The sequence below is a fragment of the Aquarana catesbeiana genome, linkage group LG03, assembly GCF_042186555.1.
Source record: "Aquarana catesbeiana isolate 2022-GZ linkage group LG03, ASM4218655v1, whole genome shotgun sequence".
Lineage (NCBI taxonomy): Eukaryota > Metazoa > Chordata > Amphibia > Anura > Ranidae > Aquarana > Aquarana catesbeiana.
In genome coordinates, this window is record NC_133326.1 from 523,872,848 (window position 1) to 523,890,570 (window position 17,723).

The 17,723-nt window shown below is 39.6% G+C and overlaps 1 protein-coding gene across 1 annotated transcript in view; it reads left to right on the forward strand.

Moving 5' to 3' along the window:
- PWP1 (PWP1 homolog, endonuclein) overlaps positions 1 to 17,723 on the forward strand; it is a 165,278-nt gene that overhangs the window by 103,928 nt on the left and 43,627 nt on the right. Inside the window, exon 12 of the mRNA XM_073621228.1 lies at positions 5,589 to 5,679. Within this exon, the coding sequence (XP_073477329.1) occupies positions 5,589 to 5,679 (91 nt within the window). The remainder of the gene's footprint in view (positions 1 to 5,588; positions 5,680 to 17,723) is intronic.

Below are 17,723 nucleotides of genomic sequence, written 5' to 3' on the forward strand. Positions count from 1 at the left end.
CGATCGCGCCTGCCGGCCACGCTCATTGTGTCTCCTGTTGTGCAGCGGGCGTGTGTGCGCCTGCTATGGCTCTTGAGGGAGCCAATATATGGGTACAGTGATCTGCGCAGCAGTGCCACTTTGCCAACGTATATCGGCATGAGCCGGTCAGAAAGTGGTTAATTAATACTATATTGTCAAAAGTATTGGGACACCTGCCTTTATACACACATGAAGTTTAATGGCGTCTTAGTCTGTAGGGTTCAATATTGAGTTGGCTCACCCTTTGTAGCTATAACAGCTTCAACTCTTCATGTCCACTAGGTTTAGGAGTTTGTCCATGGGGATGTTTGACCATTCTTCTAGAAGCACCTTTGTGAGGTCAGGCGCTGATGTTGGATGAGAAGGCCTGGCTCGCAGTCTCCACTCTTTTTAATCCCAAAGTTGTTCTGTTGGGTTGAGGTCAGGACTCTGTGCAGGCCAGCGAAGTTACTCCACCCAAAACTCTCGCTCATCCATGTCTTTTTGGACCTTGCTTTGTGCACTGATGCGCAGTTATGTTGGAACAGGAAGGGGCCATCACCAAACTTCCCACAAAGTTGGGGGCATGAAATTGTCCAAAATGTCTTGGTATGCTGATGCCTTAAGAGTTCCCTTCACTGGAACTAAGGGGCCAAGACCAACCCCTGAAAAACAACCCCACACCATAATTCCCCCTCCACCAAATGATTTGGACCAATGCACAAAGCAAGGTTGCATTGCTGACTTTGTCATTCTGATTCTCACTTTATAGCCTAGCAAGTCAGTGATGTGGAAACCATTATGCAGACTCAGAGCGTCAATAAAGGGTTATATTTTTTTTTTAATCTGCGCAACATTTTGATTATGTACAGCCAAGTTGGTTGTTGTATGTGTAAAGCACAGATTGCACACACTGCACTGTAAACAGTTTTCAGACACAGCTCCGCAGAGATGAGGTCTTGTCTGCCCGAGGCATAGAGTGATAGAGTGCTTTTCCTTCGATCATAATCAGTTGCCATGGGAGTCCAGCGAAGTTATTGTGCTGTGGATTTTGCAGTATAGTAACTGCCGTGACCAACTGTGTAATTATACCTGTTTTTTAATTAATAAATGATTTGGTAAAATTGAAGAGCCTTTCATTTATGCAATTAACTTTACCTTTTTGCATTCCATATTCCTGTAACTTTTTTTTTCATTTTCTCGGTTATATCAAATTACCTTTCCTTTTGCCTTGTTTTATTTCTTTTTTACTTCCTTATTCTTGCCCTGATTTGCTTATAATTATTTCACATATTGTGTGTATTTTGCATGGCAAAAAAGGAACTGCCAGAATTAAAGTGGTATATAACCACTTCAGCTCCGAAAGGTTTTATCCCCTTCATGAACAGGCACAGCACTACTTTAACTGGTAATTGCACCATCATGCAACACTGTACCCAAACGAAATTTATCTCATTTTTTTTCACACAAATAGAGATTCCTTTTGGTGGTATTTAATCACCACTAGGTTTCTTTTATGTTTTGGGATCTAAATGAAAAAAGACCGAAAATTTTGAAATATAAACTTTTTTATACTTTCTGTTATAAACCATATTCAATAAAAAAAAAAAATTCAAATTTTGGCCAAAATGTATTCTGCCTTTGGAAAAAAAAAATCCCAGTGAGTGTACATTGATTGGTTTGCGTGAAAGTTATAGTGTCTACAAACTTTTTTTATACTACTAATGGCGGTGATCAGTGACTTATTATAGGTCTGCAATAGTGCGGCTGGCAATCTGACACCAACTGATGCTGGGTGGGAACTGACTAACTGCCACTGACATCATCAGTGACACTAATACAGTAATTAGTGATATTATTATACACTGTCACTGTACTAATGAAGCTGGCTGGGGAGGGGTTAACATCTAGAGTGATCAAAGGGTTAAATGTGTGCTGCTTTTGCTAAAAGATCTTTGTTTCTTATCTCTGCTTTGCAAGCTTTTATTTATTTAAAAGCTTTATCCCAAAAGGAAATAAAAATGTTTACAGTAACTGCCTATAGTGTTATCTGGAGTTCAGCTTCTCTAGTGACTAGTCACGAATGTCCATCTAAAATAAAGCTGGCCATAAATGGAGCAATTTCCTTTCCCGCAACCACAGGTTGTAGACAGGAAAATCTCCAGATTCCCCCACAGTCTGTGTTGATGGAGAATCCCTCCCACTGAGCCATTGAGTTCTCCCAGCGGTGGAAGCCATACCCGCCAGGAGAACACACTGATTACTGTTAGCAGCTATAATATACGCTAGCAATAATCACATATGAAATCCTACAGGGTGGTTGTACCCAAATTGATCGATCAACTTCAGTACAATCAGCCTGCCCATACATGGTTTGAATCTTGGCTGTTCCCTGCTGAACTGATCGAAATTCAAACTGTCTATGGCTGGCTTTGCACTACCCTTTGTAGACAGTGTTGTTGTCCAAGGGTGTCTCCATTGCTCCTCCATTGATGGAGGAGCCATCCTACTGGCCGATAACCAGAACAAACAAAAACTAAAAACAGGAAACTAATGCAGCCACCACCACATCTGGTAAAAAAACTGAATAGGTGAGAAGGGTAAGCTCTCTACCTCCCTGGCTTATTTTCTGGGGCAATTGGTATTATCAGAGACAGGCTGTCTGAAAGGGTATCCATAACACTCTAGGAATCACCTTGTGATGGGTGCACTTTGTATCAGATAAGACTACACATGGTAAATGTAAGGGTGTACAAACCTTTTCTGTATGACAATTTTTTGTTAATTTAGATCATAAAATTTTTTACAGCGTGTTATGTTTTATGTGTTTGTACAAAAATATCACTTTTATCTGTAGGCACAATTTATATCAAAAACTAGTGTTTGACTATTCAAAAGTGTTGAGAGAGTCAACGGTTTCTATGTGGTGTACTTATTTTCTCACCCGAATGTATATATGTCACAACTAGAGCCATACAGATTCTAGGGCCAGTTTTAGCCTACTAATGTCTATGTAGGAATTCCATACAGACATCATTCAGATGTTGTTGGTGTACCAGAGTTGCACTCAGTCACCAAAGGGTTAATGTCTCATTAGTTTGTAGGTACTTATTGATTGTAAAGCCAAATGTTTCCAGGTAGGTTCACACTGAGTGCAGGTTTGAAATCGCACGAGTTCAGCTGAACTCGCACGATTTCAAACCTGCATTTCAGTGCAAGTTTGGGGGTGATTTCAAAGACACCTGTGCGGGTTCCTGCACATATGTCTATTGAAATCGCCCCCAAAGTCACCAAAAGTAGTGCAGGAACTGCTTTTGGAAATCGGTGTGGCGCTGCAAATTTGTCGTCCCACCGATTGGGACAGTGCCGTTGCCGGCAATAGGCTGCAGTTTGGCATGTTAAATCGCACCGATGTGAACGGAGGCTCACAGTCTTTTCAGATTTGCATTTTGGACTTCGTTGCGCTCTAGCTTGACCACATGATCTATTGAATAACACGGGGTTTCTAGGTAATGGCTGAACTGCACTTTCTGAACTATTAAACAAAATGCCCTAGACTGTCAAAGTGATGATCATTTGGTTTACTTTGTGCCCTGTTTGTAGCTTTTAGTCGAGTTGCCTATGTGACCCCAAGCAAATTACAGAGCAAAATCAATGGCAAAGTGGAGTGCAGTGCGAGGGGCAGACATCATATCTATGTGTTCTGGGTTCAGTGGGGGCACTCCGGACATTTTAGTATAAAGGTTTTTGTATTTTAGCAAGTATATAAAATAAACCATTATCAATATGCAGTTTTATTTTATTTTAAAGCATAAGGAACTGTCTGGTAAACATACAGGGAAAAGAAAGTGGTATACTTAAATGTAGACCCCTAGCAGCAAATATTGCTGTAAGTGCACTTGTCACGTAAATACAGTGTATGTTAAAATAAACATGGACCCAGATCTCATTTACTGTATTCTTCAGCCACACTTCACTTTTTTCAGTTTTTATTTGTTTCAGCCTTTTAAAACGTTGCAAAGGAGCTAGCTGTCTTATTGACAGGTTTGAAGAGTAGTAAGAGGCAAATAAAAAAAAAAAAAAAGCTATGCAGTACATCTTTACAAAACATGCACATTTCCCCAATGTTCTAAGACCCTGCAAGACCTTGCATAGCTGTTGATCTAACAGAAATGCACTCCAATTTGAAGTCCTGTTCTGGACTGAAATCCCAAGTAATGGTGTCAGCCCTGCCCAGCTACATTTTTCATGGATTCAAAAGAATCCCTTCTCATCTCCACAAAATAGGGAGGTTGTATTCTTTAGTCTAAGATCAGAACTGAGAGGTCCGGTTACACTCCACAAGATAACACTGGAAGATTGAATAGGACTGCTCTGTTGAATATATATATATTTGCACTTATCAAACAGATATAACAAAATATTTTCAAGTAAGTGTTTAATAGACCAAAAGGGACCAAATAATAGATGCTCATAACATACAATAGACTTTAAATCGGTCCTCTGCTTACTTAAAGCTTTAGCCTAGAGATATGCAATTAGCAGACCTCCAGCTGTTGCAAAACTACAAGTCCCATCATGCCTTTGCCTCTGGATGTCATGCTTGTGGCTGTCAGATTCTTGCTATGCCTCATGGGACTTGTAGTTCTGCAACAGTTGTAGGTCCGCTTATTGCACATCCCTGCTACCTTTTGCAGCAGTTGTTAAAAGAAAATAAATAAATGAATGGGCTGCTATGCCCATGCAAATGCAGCCATAAGAAAACCTCCAAGATGTTCCTGTTGCATGTTGATGTGCAGAGAGATGAGGCAGGCACATGTAATTGTTTATATATTACGGAAAATTGTTATCAGATACTTACAGTAATTTTTCTTTCTTTGGTTCTCCTCATCTCCAGCTATGCTGTCATGAGGAGGCCCAGGAAAAAGTTTTAGAACAAAAAACAAACACCCCAGGCCAAAAATAAAAATAAAATGATTACAGGAAATCTATCATAGTTTGGAATTTTAGCAAACTGTAAAACAGATATCCGTAAGTATTTTTAATTTAATTTTATATACCAACTGGTATAATTTTCTGTAGTATTCCCTAGTAAAGCTTTTCTTTTTAGATGTTGCGCTACTCCATTCAGCCGCATTGTAGCTTATGCAGGGCTTTGGGCTCAACATGTGACAATGCTGACTGGCCTTGTGCATTCACATGCCTGAATTCCATCCTCCTACATATGAGGTATTGGATATTCCATTTAGCCCCTGAGGCCAAACAGAATAGAGGAGGAACAAAGGAAAGGTGAATATTTGCTGCTGGGGATGGAAGGATGAAAGCACTTGTTGCTTTGCTCTTAAACAGCTTTGCTTTATTCCTGTAGATAATGGTAATACATTGGTACCTGCTGTATAATTCTTGTTTGTGGTAGATTTCTTATTGGTTTTGTTTTTTTGTTTTTTTTCCTGTTTTTCAGTGTATAATAAAAAAATAAAAATTCTGATTGTTGGTTTAAGCTTTTACTCTAGTAAATCTTTGTAGTTGGAATAAAATCCTTTAGTCATTTGTAATGTAACAAGTTTTCTGTTACATATCTTTGTTAGGCCAGCACAGAAGACGGCTTTGTATACTGTTTAGACGCACGGTCGGACAAGCCACTATTCACATTAAAGGCACATGATGGGGAAGTGTCTGGTAAGTATTTTCTTTTACACATTTGCTGAGGCTTTTTTTTTTTTTTTTTTTTTAAAAGGCACAATTGTAGTTTGCTGGGCCTTACAGCTACATATAATTACTATAAGATTTTTGGTTTAAAGTGGAACTAAACCCACTGAATTTCTCAAAAAAGGTTATATTCAAGGTATAGTGAATGATAACTGCTGCAGTTGCTCGTGCTCTTAAACAAACTGTCAAGCAGTCCAATGGCTAGTGTCATAACTGATCACAAGTGCTGCACCATGGGATCTGCAGGCCAAGCAGTTCCTAAGACGGCAGCTTTTTTTGGCTGAAAAGTATAGGAGGTTTTAGTTCAGCTTTAAAAACTGATTCAAATGATTTTTTCTCCCCAAACAATTACATTAAGGCTAGGTTCACGCAATTTCGGGTGGTTGCAGGTTCCCACACTCGCTAGTGCACAATGAAGGTGTACTAGTAGATACTCAATATAATGCACACATACTAGAAACAATCTAAAAGTGCTAGTGGTCAATAAATATTTAATAATTCTTAAAGTCCCAAATCCTCATGAATAAATCTTCTCAAGATGATATGAGTTAGTATCCCAAGGTGTAAAACACCTCCATTCCATCACCAGAAGTGCAGAAATCCTTCACCTCTATGTACTCACCAGACAGCTAATGTATCACAGCTCATCTCGTATGCCCACAGGATCCACCTCCATATAATGGCCTCAGGTTGCCAAAGCACGGTCCTAAGCAGAAAAAGTTTCTAGAAGTCCGAGTCTTGCATACTGTGTTTTTTTTGGGGTTTTTTTTTTTTTTTTTTTCCCTAGATGGTTTTTGTCATTGCTGTGTTTATATAGACCGCTAAGCAGAGACTCCTAAAGATGTTTACTCCTCCACTCCCAATTCCAAACTGACACTACAAAAAAAATATAAACAGAATGCAAGACTCGGCCTTCTAGAAACTTTTCCTGCTTAGGACCGTGCTATGGCAACCTGAGGCCGTTATATGGAGGTGGATCCTGTGGGCATACGAAATGAGCTGTGATATATGCTAATGTACATTAGCTGTCTGGAGAGTACATAAAGATGAAGGATTGCTGCACTTCTGGTGACGGAGTGGAGGTGTTTTACACTTTGGAATACCAACATATATCATTTTGATTCTTTCATGAGGATTTGGGACTTGAATATTATTGAATATTTATGGACCACTAGCACTTTAAGATTGTTTCTAGTATGTATAAGTGCATCATATTAAGTATCTACTAGTACACCTCCATTGAGCACTAGCACTTTATATTCACTTTTTCGCACACTATTAGGGTTTTTGTTTATATAATATATTATGTTGATGTATTTGATTTCTTAATTTGTGCCACTTTATAACTTTTTTTGTGTTTGGGTACTTTTTTTTACTAGAGTGCTGCACTTTATTTTGGTTTAATTGTTATATAAGGTTGGTGTGTCACCTTTTTGTGCAAGCTGCTCTTTTCACAGAGCGCTCACATATATATTTTTATTTATGTATGTGTGTTCGTGGAGGTGAGATTGAAAAAAATGTCTTATCAACAAATGGGCCCCTATATGAAGGCATATTTACATTGACAGATTATCTGTTAGACCCCTGATGTCTCCCCTGCACTCCACTACAGCTAATGGAGCACAGATCTAGCTTTATTAGCTGTTTAATAGGCCAATTCTGCTGTGGAATGACCGCTTTGAACCAGAAAGTGTCGTAAAACACATCAAAATGGATAAATGGAATACCGCGCCAATCCAACAAAGGAAGCAGCCAACACTACAAAACGACTGTATTTGTGCACATTAACAAAATAAAAAGTGTAGCGCTATGGTGGTGAAACGGATGTAAGGTGTAGGAAAGAAGGAAGTTTGTTTATATTTGAAGAAAACAATATCTTCATCTAATCCAAAACCTATGTGTGCTAGATAATGTAGTGAATGTGGATATGACATCCAGTGTCATCACTCGTGTGAATGAGAAAATGCTCTATCTCGCTAGGAAGAGCAAAAAACATCAAAAAATTAAATGTATAAAAAAAGGTTAATATTGATTACAACATCCAAACTTATCAGTGATGAAAAAAATATATAGTGTCTGAAGTGTCCATAATGTGAATGGATGAAACTCCCAGATAAACAATATATATATAATTTAGTCCATATGTTATACGGTGTGGTTGGCCCAAATTAAATCCCAGGCGGATGGCATCACAAGGAACAATCCAAATTTCAGTAAAAGATGGAATACTCTTACCGACTTTGATGGACTCACAGGCCTTTGGCGGTGAGTCAACTGGGCTTGTACTGTCTCATGATGACAGTGACAGGATAGCTTGTACACCGGAAAGGTTCTCCCTCAGATGGGGGGCCAGGAATCCGCCCAAAAAGGTCTCCGCAGTCTCCGTCGACTTTGATGGACTCACAGGCCTTTGGCGGTGAGTCAACTGGGCTTGTACTGTCTCATGATGACAGTGACAGGATAGCTTGTACACCGGAAAGGTTCTCCCTCAGATGGGGGGCCAGGAATCCGCCCAAAAAGGTCTCCGCAGTCTCCGTCTTTGTCAGCATGCATGGACCATATATGAGGAAAAAACAAGGAGCCTCCACATGGTGTAAATCCAAAAAACTATTTTTCAAATAGCATTTATTAGATCACTCAAGATCCTCAAACAGTCCAACAAAGTAAAAATTAGCAGAATCGATTCAAGTAATACAAAGTAGTTAAAAGTTGGTAAGCGTGGTAAAGGTGGCTGGGTACAGCAAAAAAAACCCGACCGGTTTCGTCTAAAAAGACTTCGGCTGGGGCATATGCCGTCCTGCCACCTCCACGCTTTTATACATACATAATAGTAATCCATTGAAACCAGCTGTTACAGCGTCGTGCACGCTGACTTCCTGAAACACTAGCGTGCGTTCCACCCTGAATCATGTGTTACCGAGATTAGCCAATGGGGAGACGAAATAATGGATCCGCCTCTACCCACCAAGCCTCGATGTGGATAACATCACGCTATGCGCACTCATTGGACAGGAGAGTGCGTTCCTCAGTAGATCACCCAATCAGAGCCGCCGCCGTATGACGTACACACGACCAACATCATGTGGTAACATCTGACGTGCTGATAGGTGTGCATCATTGTATTATACCGGAAGTAAAACACACATCGCAGAGGCTGTTGGAGCGCAAATGCGTTCCAAACGGGTCATAGAGGAAGGAAGTAATAAATGTACAAGTTAAAATAAAATAAAATTACGGCTATCATTATACTCTGCCGCAATAATAAATGTGTGACCCCAGATTTGGAGTGTAATTGGATACCCCATTGATTATATTAAACTATCAATCCTGGAAGTCAGTAAGCATTACGGCAGCATTATACTAATTCTTAAATATATACATATATGCATTAAATATGTATACACATATATATACTTTAACAATCATCTTAAATTATGTCAGGTCATGGCACATATGTGATTAATGTCCCTGGAAAGAACAGGGAACCATGCTAGAAATACATATTAACAGTATTTATCTCATTAATTAAAATAATAAAAAATATATAAAAATTTATTTTTCTGAGCACAATGTTAATGGTAGAACTAATCTCTATATGTAAGGAGCCACCTTATATTAGTTGAAAACAACCCACAAAAGTGTCATAACTTAGATAGGGCTGACCCCAACCAATAATAATCAGTACAGCTAGGAGTAAGTGAATAAAAGGAATAAAAGAAAAAAATTAAGATTGATTAATGAATGAATTGATGTCCCACTCAACATTCAACCCATATGGCGTGAAACATCTTAATTGATATATCCAAAAAGTTTCAAGCCTTGATACTCCTCTTATGCATGACTCTCCTCTCCAGTGGGGGGTAAATTTGTCTATTATTTGGAACTTAGTGCCAGTAGGATCTCGATTGTGACAAGTTAAATAGTGGTTGGGAACACTATGATTTGTGCGTCCCTTTTTAATGGATTTAATATGTTCGTTGACCCTTATAGCAAAAGTACGAATAGTCCGCCCCACATACTGTTTCCCGCAAGGACATGTGATGAGATATACAATATATCTCGTGGAACATGTAACAAAATGTTTAACCAAATATTCTTTCCCCGTGATGGTTGATCCGAAGGTATCAATCTTCCGGGATTTAAGTGTATTATATTTACACACCCTACATTTTCGACATGGAAAAAAGCCCTTCATATTTTGGAAAAATGAAGGGACAACTGGGGGGTCAGTTACATTGGGTGCAACTTGTCCCCTAAGGGACATAGCCCCTCTGTAAATCACCCCAGCTTGTTCCGGGAGCACTGGTCCAAGAACGGTATCGTTTTTCAGAACATTCCAGTGCCTGTGGAAGATATCTTTAACTTGTTTGTGTTGAATTGAAAAATTCGTAAGGAAGGACCACTTATGTTTATTTTCTACAATGGGTTTAGGTTGTTCAGAGATAAGTGAATTCCTATCCACTAAGGCGACATTGTGTATCACTTCATCTATCTCTGATACATCATATCCTTTATCAATAAATCTCAACTTCAACACATCCGCTTGGTTGAAATAATCAGTGAGTTTTGAACAGTTGCGTCTGATCCGCAACATCTGACTCCGGGGAATAGATTTTAGCCATGCTGCGTGATGACAACTGTCGATCGGAATGTAACCATTCCGATCGGTGGCCTTGAAAAAAGTTTTAGTGGTGAGGTGGTTATCAACCACTGAAATCTCTAGATCGAGGAAATGAATGGTCGACTGACTGGCCTCATAGGTCAACTCTATCCCGATTTGGTTGTTGTTCAAGAGGCGTATAAAGTCATCCAGAGATTCCATACTACCTTTCCATAGGAGGAGGATGTCGTCAATGTACCTAGCCCACAACACCAGTTGCGGAGGGTCTAGGGCATAGACGACATCCTCCTCCCATTTGGCCATAAATATATTGGCCAAACTAGGGGCAAACTTTGCCCCCATCGCTACCCCCTTTTTTTGGAGGTAGAAATCTCCATTGTACCAGAAGTAGTTGTGTTTGGTGGCAAAACACAATAAATCCATAATGAACCTCTTCTGAGTACCTGGAATTGTACCATTCCTGGAAAGGAAAGAGTGGACCGCTTCAAAACCTGCATTGTGGGGTATACAAGTGTAAAGCGCCTTAACGTCCGCTGTGGCAAGAATAAGATCATTACTGTATGTAACACGTTCAAGTTTGGCAATGGTGTCCTTAGTGTCTCTTAGGTAAGACGGTGTGGATTTCACTAATGGTTGGAGAAAGAAATCAATATATTTCCCGATACGGGATGTTATAGAATTTATGCCACTTATAATGGGGCGACCAGGGGGTTGGGTAACATTCTTGTGGACTTTCGGTAAGTAGTAAATGATAGGAATGCGTGGAGCAGTTGGGATAAGGAAACTTTTCTCCTTCTTGTCGAGAATTCCCAGCTGAGAACCAGTGTCTATCAAGTCCACCAAAGTTTTCTTAAACTCAAATGTAGGGTTTTTAGTTAGTTTAAGGTAGGTGTCTGTGTCGCCAAGAATTCTCATCATCTCAGTATGGTAATCTGCTTTATCAAGAATGACGATCCCACCCCCCTTGTCAGCTGGACGAATGACAAGGTTTTTACGTTCACAAAGGGATTTAAGTCCAATTTTTAGGTTGGGATCATTATGTATTTTTTTATCTGGTAACTTATCGAGATCTTTAAGGACCAGATCTCGAAATACTTTAATAGAGGGTGCCACTGAACAAGGAGGATTGAACAGCGATGGGTTAGCTAGGCCTGAATGGACAGCATGTGATGTAATATCAGTAGTCCGAGGTTTAATAGGATTGGACATGATGTATCTTTGGATATTCAACTTCCTGATGTATTTGTGTACATCTATGAAAGTTGTAAATTTATTTAATTTTTTTGGAGGTACATATTTCAGCCCTTTATCAAGTACTGATTTTTCGGCTAATGTTAGTTCTACGTTGCTCAAATTAAAAATGCCGCTGTCTTTTAGACACGTTTTCTTTTTCCTGGCGCGCCACCCCCCTCTGGTGCCGCGCCCGGATTTGGGTTTCTTGAATAGCTTTCCCCCTCCTTGTGAAAATCCTTCCTCAAGGATGGTCCTGGCAGGTTCTGATTATAATTAAATGGTGATCTCATATGATATCCATCATCCCTATCAGAATAGGGATATCTGGAATATGGGTCATCATTAAATCTTCTCTCTCTAAGAGGTGAAAACCTGTTCTGCGTATGAACCGGAGTTCTCTGAGGGTATTGGTAATCTGAATAATGATCATGATGGTCATTATTTCTTCTCCAGGGGGACGGATCCTGTCTATGATATTCATGATATGATCTTTGGTTCTTATTTCCCTTTGCCCTACCTCTGTTATTCCTCCCCCTTCCCCCATTATTGGAGGTTGGGTTCTTATATTGGGGTATGGGTGTGAAGGGTCTAACTGGTGAATGGTACACATCATGTTTATTAGGTACAATTCTATTCATTGTTTGTTGTGAACTTGGAGGGACTAGACTGTTAGTGGGTGCTTGCCCTGTCTCTGGGGGCGTGATTGGTGGGTTTTTCTCCTGCCAATTAAACACACATCCATTCTTATAGTCACAAATGTCCCTTGTGTACTTTTTCTGTTTTTTAACCCTCTGTTCACGTTCTTCCTTTTCTAAATGGTCTTTAAGGTTATTAGAAAGTGAGTTATATTCAACTGATTTTTTGTGGGGGAGGAGCTTATCCCTGATTTCTTTGATTTCTGTGTCCAAGATTATTTTCCTTAAACGCTTTTTTTCAATCAGGAACCCAAGTAAGGAAAGTCCTGCCTCGTTAAAATAACGGAACCAGGATTCAAGGTCTAATTCACCCTGTTGGGGATGGATATTCCATCTCAAACCTCTTGGGACTAAACGCTCCTTCAAATATTGCTCAAGAAAGGCTATGTCCCATTCCAAGTGAAGCTCGGAAACCATCAGATTTTTCAACCTTAAAAATAGCCCTCCTATTTCGGAATCACTATTCAAGGGTGTAAAAACACCTTCGATGTTAAATGTACGATTGCTCCGATAGTCAAAGATATCCATTATTATGATTTCAACCCTTGACTATAGAGACAAGGAAAGGCAGCAGTAATATAGTCGGAAAAGTCAGCAAAATGGATAAATGGAATACCGCGCCAATCCAACAAAGGAAGCAGCCAACACTACAAAACGACTGTATTTGTGCACATTAACAAAATAAAAAGTGTAGCGCTATGGTGGTGAAACGGATGTAAGGTGTAGGAAAGAAGGAAGTTTGTTTATATTTGAAGAAAACAATATCTTCATCTAATCCAAAACCTATGTGTGCTAGATAATGTAGTGAATGTGGATATGACATCCAGTGTCATCACTCGTGTGAATGAGAAAATGCTCTATCTCGCTAGGAAGAGCAAAAAACATCAAAAAATTAAATGTATAAAAAAAGGTTAATATTGATTACAACATCCAAACTTATCAGTGATGAAAAAAATATATAGTGTCTGAAGTGTCCATAATGTGAATGGATGAAACTCCCAGATAAACAATATATATATAATTTAGTCCATATGTTATACGGTGTGGTTGGCCCAAATTAAATCCCAGGCGGATGGCATCACAAGGAACAATCCAAATTTCAGTAAAAGATGGAATACTCTTACCGACTTTGATGGACTCACAGGCCTTTGGCGGTGAGTCAACTGGGCTTGTACTGTCTCATGATGACAGTGACAGGATAGCTTGTACACCGGAAAGGTTCTCCCTCAGATGGGGGGCCAGGAATCCGCCCAAAAAGGTCTCCGCAGTCTCCGTCGACTTTGATGGACTCACAGGCCTTTGGCGGTGAGTCAACTGGGCTTGTACTGTCTCATGATGACAGTGACAGGATAGCTTGTACACCGGAAAGGTTCTCCCTCAGATGGGGGGCCAGGAATCCGCCCAAAAAGGTCTCCGCAGTCTCCGTCTTTGTCAGCATGCATGGACCATATATGAGGAAAAAACAAGGAGCCTCCACATGGTGTAAATCCAAAAAACTATTTTTCAAATAGCATTTATTAGATCACTCAAGATCCTCAAACAGTCCAACAAAGTAAAAATTAGCAGAATCGATTCAAGTAATACAAAGTAGTTAAAAGTTGGTAAGCGTGGTAAAGGTGGCTGGGTACAGCAAAAAAAACCCGACCGGTTTCGTCTAAAAAGACTTCGGCTGGGGCATATGCCGTCCTGCCACCTCCACGCTTTTATACATACATAATAGTAATCCATTGAAACCAGCTGTTACAGCGTCGTGCACGCTGACTTCCTGAAACACTAGCGTGCGTTCCACCCTGAATCATGTGTTACCGAGATTAGCCAATGGGGAGACGAAATAATGGATCCGCCTCTACCCACCAAGCCTCGATGTGGATAACATCACGCTATGCGCACTCATTGGACAGGAGAGTGCGTTCCTCAGTAGATCACCCAATCAGAGCCGCCGCCGTATGACGTACACACGACCAACATCATGTGGTAACATCTGACGTGCTGATAGGTGTGCATCATTGTATTATACCGGAAGTAAAACACACATCGCAGAGGCTGTTGGAGCGCAAATGCGTTCCAAACGGGTCATAGAGGAAGGAAGTAATAAATGTACAAGTTAAAATAAAATAAAATTACGGCTATCATTATACTCTGCCGCAATAATAAATGTGTGACCCCAGATTTGGAGTGTAATTGGATACCCCATTGATTATATTAAACTATCAATCCTGGAAGTCAGTAAGCATTACGGCAGCATTATACTAATTCTTAAATATATACATATATGCATTAAATATGTATACACATATATATACTTTAACAATCATCTTAAATTATGTCAGGTCATGGCACATATGTGATTAATGTCCCTGGAAAGAACAGGGAACCATGCTAGAAATACATATTAACAGTATTTATCTCATTAATTAAAATAATAAAAAATATATAAAAATTTATTTTTCTGAGCACAATGTTAATGGTAGAACTAATCTCTATATGTAAGGAGCCACCTTATATTAGTTGAAAACAACCCACAAAAGTGTCATAACTTAGATAGGGCTGACCCCAACCAATAATAATCAGTACAGCTAGGAGTAAGTGAATAAAAGGAATAAAAGAAAAAAATTAAGATTGATTAATGAATGAATTGATGTCCCACTCAACATTCAACCCATATGGCGTGAAACATCTTAATTGATATATCCAAAAAGTTTCAAGCCTTGATACTCCTCTTATGCATGACTCTCCTCTCCAGTGGGGGGTAAATTTGTCTATTATTTGGAACTTAGTGCCAGTAGGATCTCGATTGTGACAAGTTAAATAGTGGTTGGGAACACTATGATTTGTGCGTCCCTTTTTAATGGATTTAATATGTTCGTTGACCCTTATAGCAAAAGTACGAATAGTCCGCCCCACATACTGTTTCCCGCAAGGACATGTGATGAGATATACAATATATCTCGTGGAACATGTAACAAAATGTTTAACCAAATATTCTTTCCCCGTGATGGTTGATCCGAAGGTATCAATCTTCCGGGATTTAAGTGTATTATATTTACACACCCTACATTTTCGACATGGAAAAAAGCCCTTCATATTTTATTGTGTTTTGCCACCAAACACAACTACTTCTGGTACAATGGAGATTTCTACCTCCAAAAAAAGGGGGGTAGCGATGGGGCAAAGTTTGCCCCTAGTTTGGCCAATATATTTATGGCCAAATGGAGGAGGATGTCGTCTATGCCTAGACCCTCCGCAACTGGTGTTGTGGGCTAGGTACATTGACGACATCCTCCTCCTATGGAAAGGTAGTATGGAATCTCTGGATGACTTTATACGCCTCTTGAACAACAACCAAATCGGGATAGAGTTGACCTATGAGGCCAGTCAGTCGACCATTCATTTCCTCGATCTAGAGATTTCAGTGGTTGATAACCACCTCACCACTAAAACTTTTTTCAAGGCCACCGATCGGAATGGTTACATTCCGATCGACAGTTGTCATCACGCAGCATGGCTAAAATCTATTCCCCGGAGTCAGATGTTGCGGATCAGACGCAACTGTTCAAAACTCACTGATTATTTCAACAAGCGGATGTGTTGAAGTTGAGATTTATTGATAAAGGATATGATGTATCAGAGATAGATGAAGTGATACACAATGTCGCCTTAGTGGATAGGAATTCACTTATCTCTGAACAACCTAAACCCATTGTAGAAAATAAACATAAGTGGTCCTTCCTTACGAATTTTTCAATTCAACACAAACAAGTTAAAGATATCTTCCACAGGCACTGGAATGTTCTGAAAAACGATACCGTTCTTGGACCAGTGCTCCCGGAACAAGCTGGGGTGATTTACAGAGGGGCTATGTCCCTTAGGGGACAAGTTGCACCAATGTAACTGACCCCCCAGTTGTCCCTTCATTTTTCCAAAATATGAAGGGCTTTTTTCCATGTCGAAAATGTAGGGTGTGTAAATATAATACACTTAAATCCCGGAAGATTGATACCTTCGGATCAACCATCACGGGGAAAGAATATTTGGTTAAACATTTTGTTACATGTTCCACGAGATATATTGTATATCTCATCACATGTCCTTGCGGGAAACAGTATGTGGGGCGGACTATTCGTACTTTTGCTATAAGGGTCAACGAACATATTAAATCCATTAAAAAGGGACGCACAAATCATAGTGTTCCCAACCACTATTTAACTTGTCACAATCGAGATCCTACTGGCACTAAGTTCCAAATAATAGACAAATTTACCCCCCACTGGAGAGGAGAGTCATGCATAAGAGGAGTATCAAGGCTTGAAACTTTTTGGATATATCAATTAAGATGTTTCACGCCATATGGGTTGAATGTTGAGTGGGACATCAATTCATTCATTAATCAATCTTAATTTTTTTCTTTTATTCCTTTTATTCACTTACTCCTAGCTGTACTGATTATTATTGGTTGGGGTCAGCCCTATCTAAGTTATGACACTTTTGTGGGTTGTTTTCAACTAATATAAGGTGGCTCCTTACATATAGAGATTAGTTCTACCATTAACATTGTGCTCAGAAAAATAAATTTTTATATATTTTTTATTATTTTAATTAATGAGATAAATACTGTTAATATGTATTTCTAGCATGGTTCCCTGTTCTTTCCAGGGACATTAATCACATATGTGCCATGACCTGACATAATTTAAGATGATTGTTAAAGTATATATATGTGTATACATATTTAATGCATATATGTATATATTTAAGAATTAGTATAATGCTGCCGTAATGCTTACTGACTTCCAGGATTGATAGTTTAATATAATCAATGGGGTATCCAATTACACTCCAAATCTGGGGTCACACATTTATTATTGCGGCAGGAGTATAATGATAGCCGTAATTTTATTTTATTTTAACTTGTACATTTATTACTTCCTTCCTCTATGACCCGTTTGGAACGCATTGCGCTCCCAACAGCCTCTGCGATGTGTGTTTTACTTCCGGTATAATACAATGATGCACACCTATCAGCACGTCAGATGTTACCACATGATGTTGGTCGTGTGTACGTCATACGGCGGCGGCTCTGATTGGGTGATCTACTGAGGAACGCACTCTCCTGTCCAATGAGTGCGCATAGCGTGATGTTATCCACATCGAGGCTTGGTGGGTAGAGGCGGATCCATTATTTCGTCTCCCCATTGGCTAATCTCGGTAACACATGATTCAGGGTGGAACGCACGCTAGTGTTTCAGGAAGTCAGCGTGCACGACGCTGTAACAGCTGGTTTCAATGGATTACTATTATGTATGTATAAAAGCGTGGAGGTGGCAGGACGGCATATGCCCCAGCCGAAGTCTTTTTAGACGAAACGGTCGGGTTTTTTTTTGCTGTACCCAGCCACCTTTACCACGCTTACCAACTTTTAACTACTTTGTATTACTTGAATCGATTCTGCTAATTTTTACTTTGTT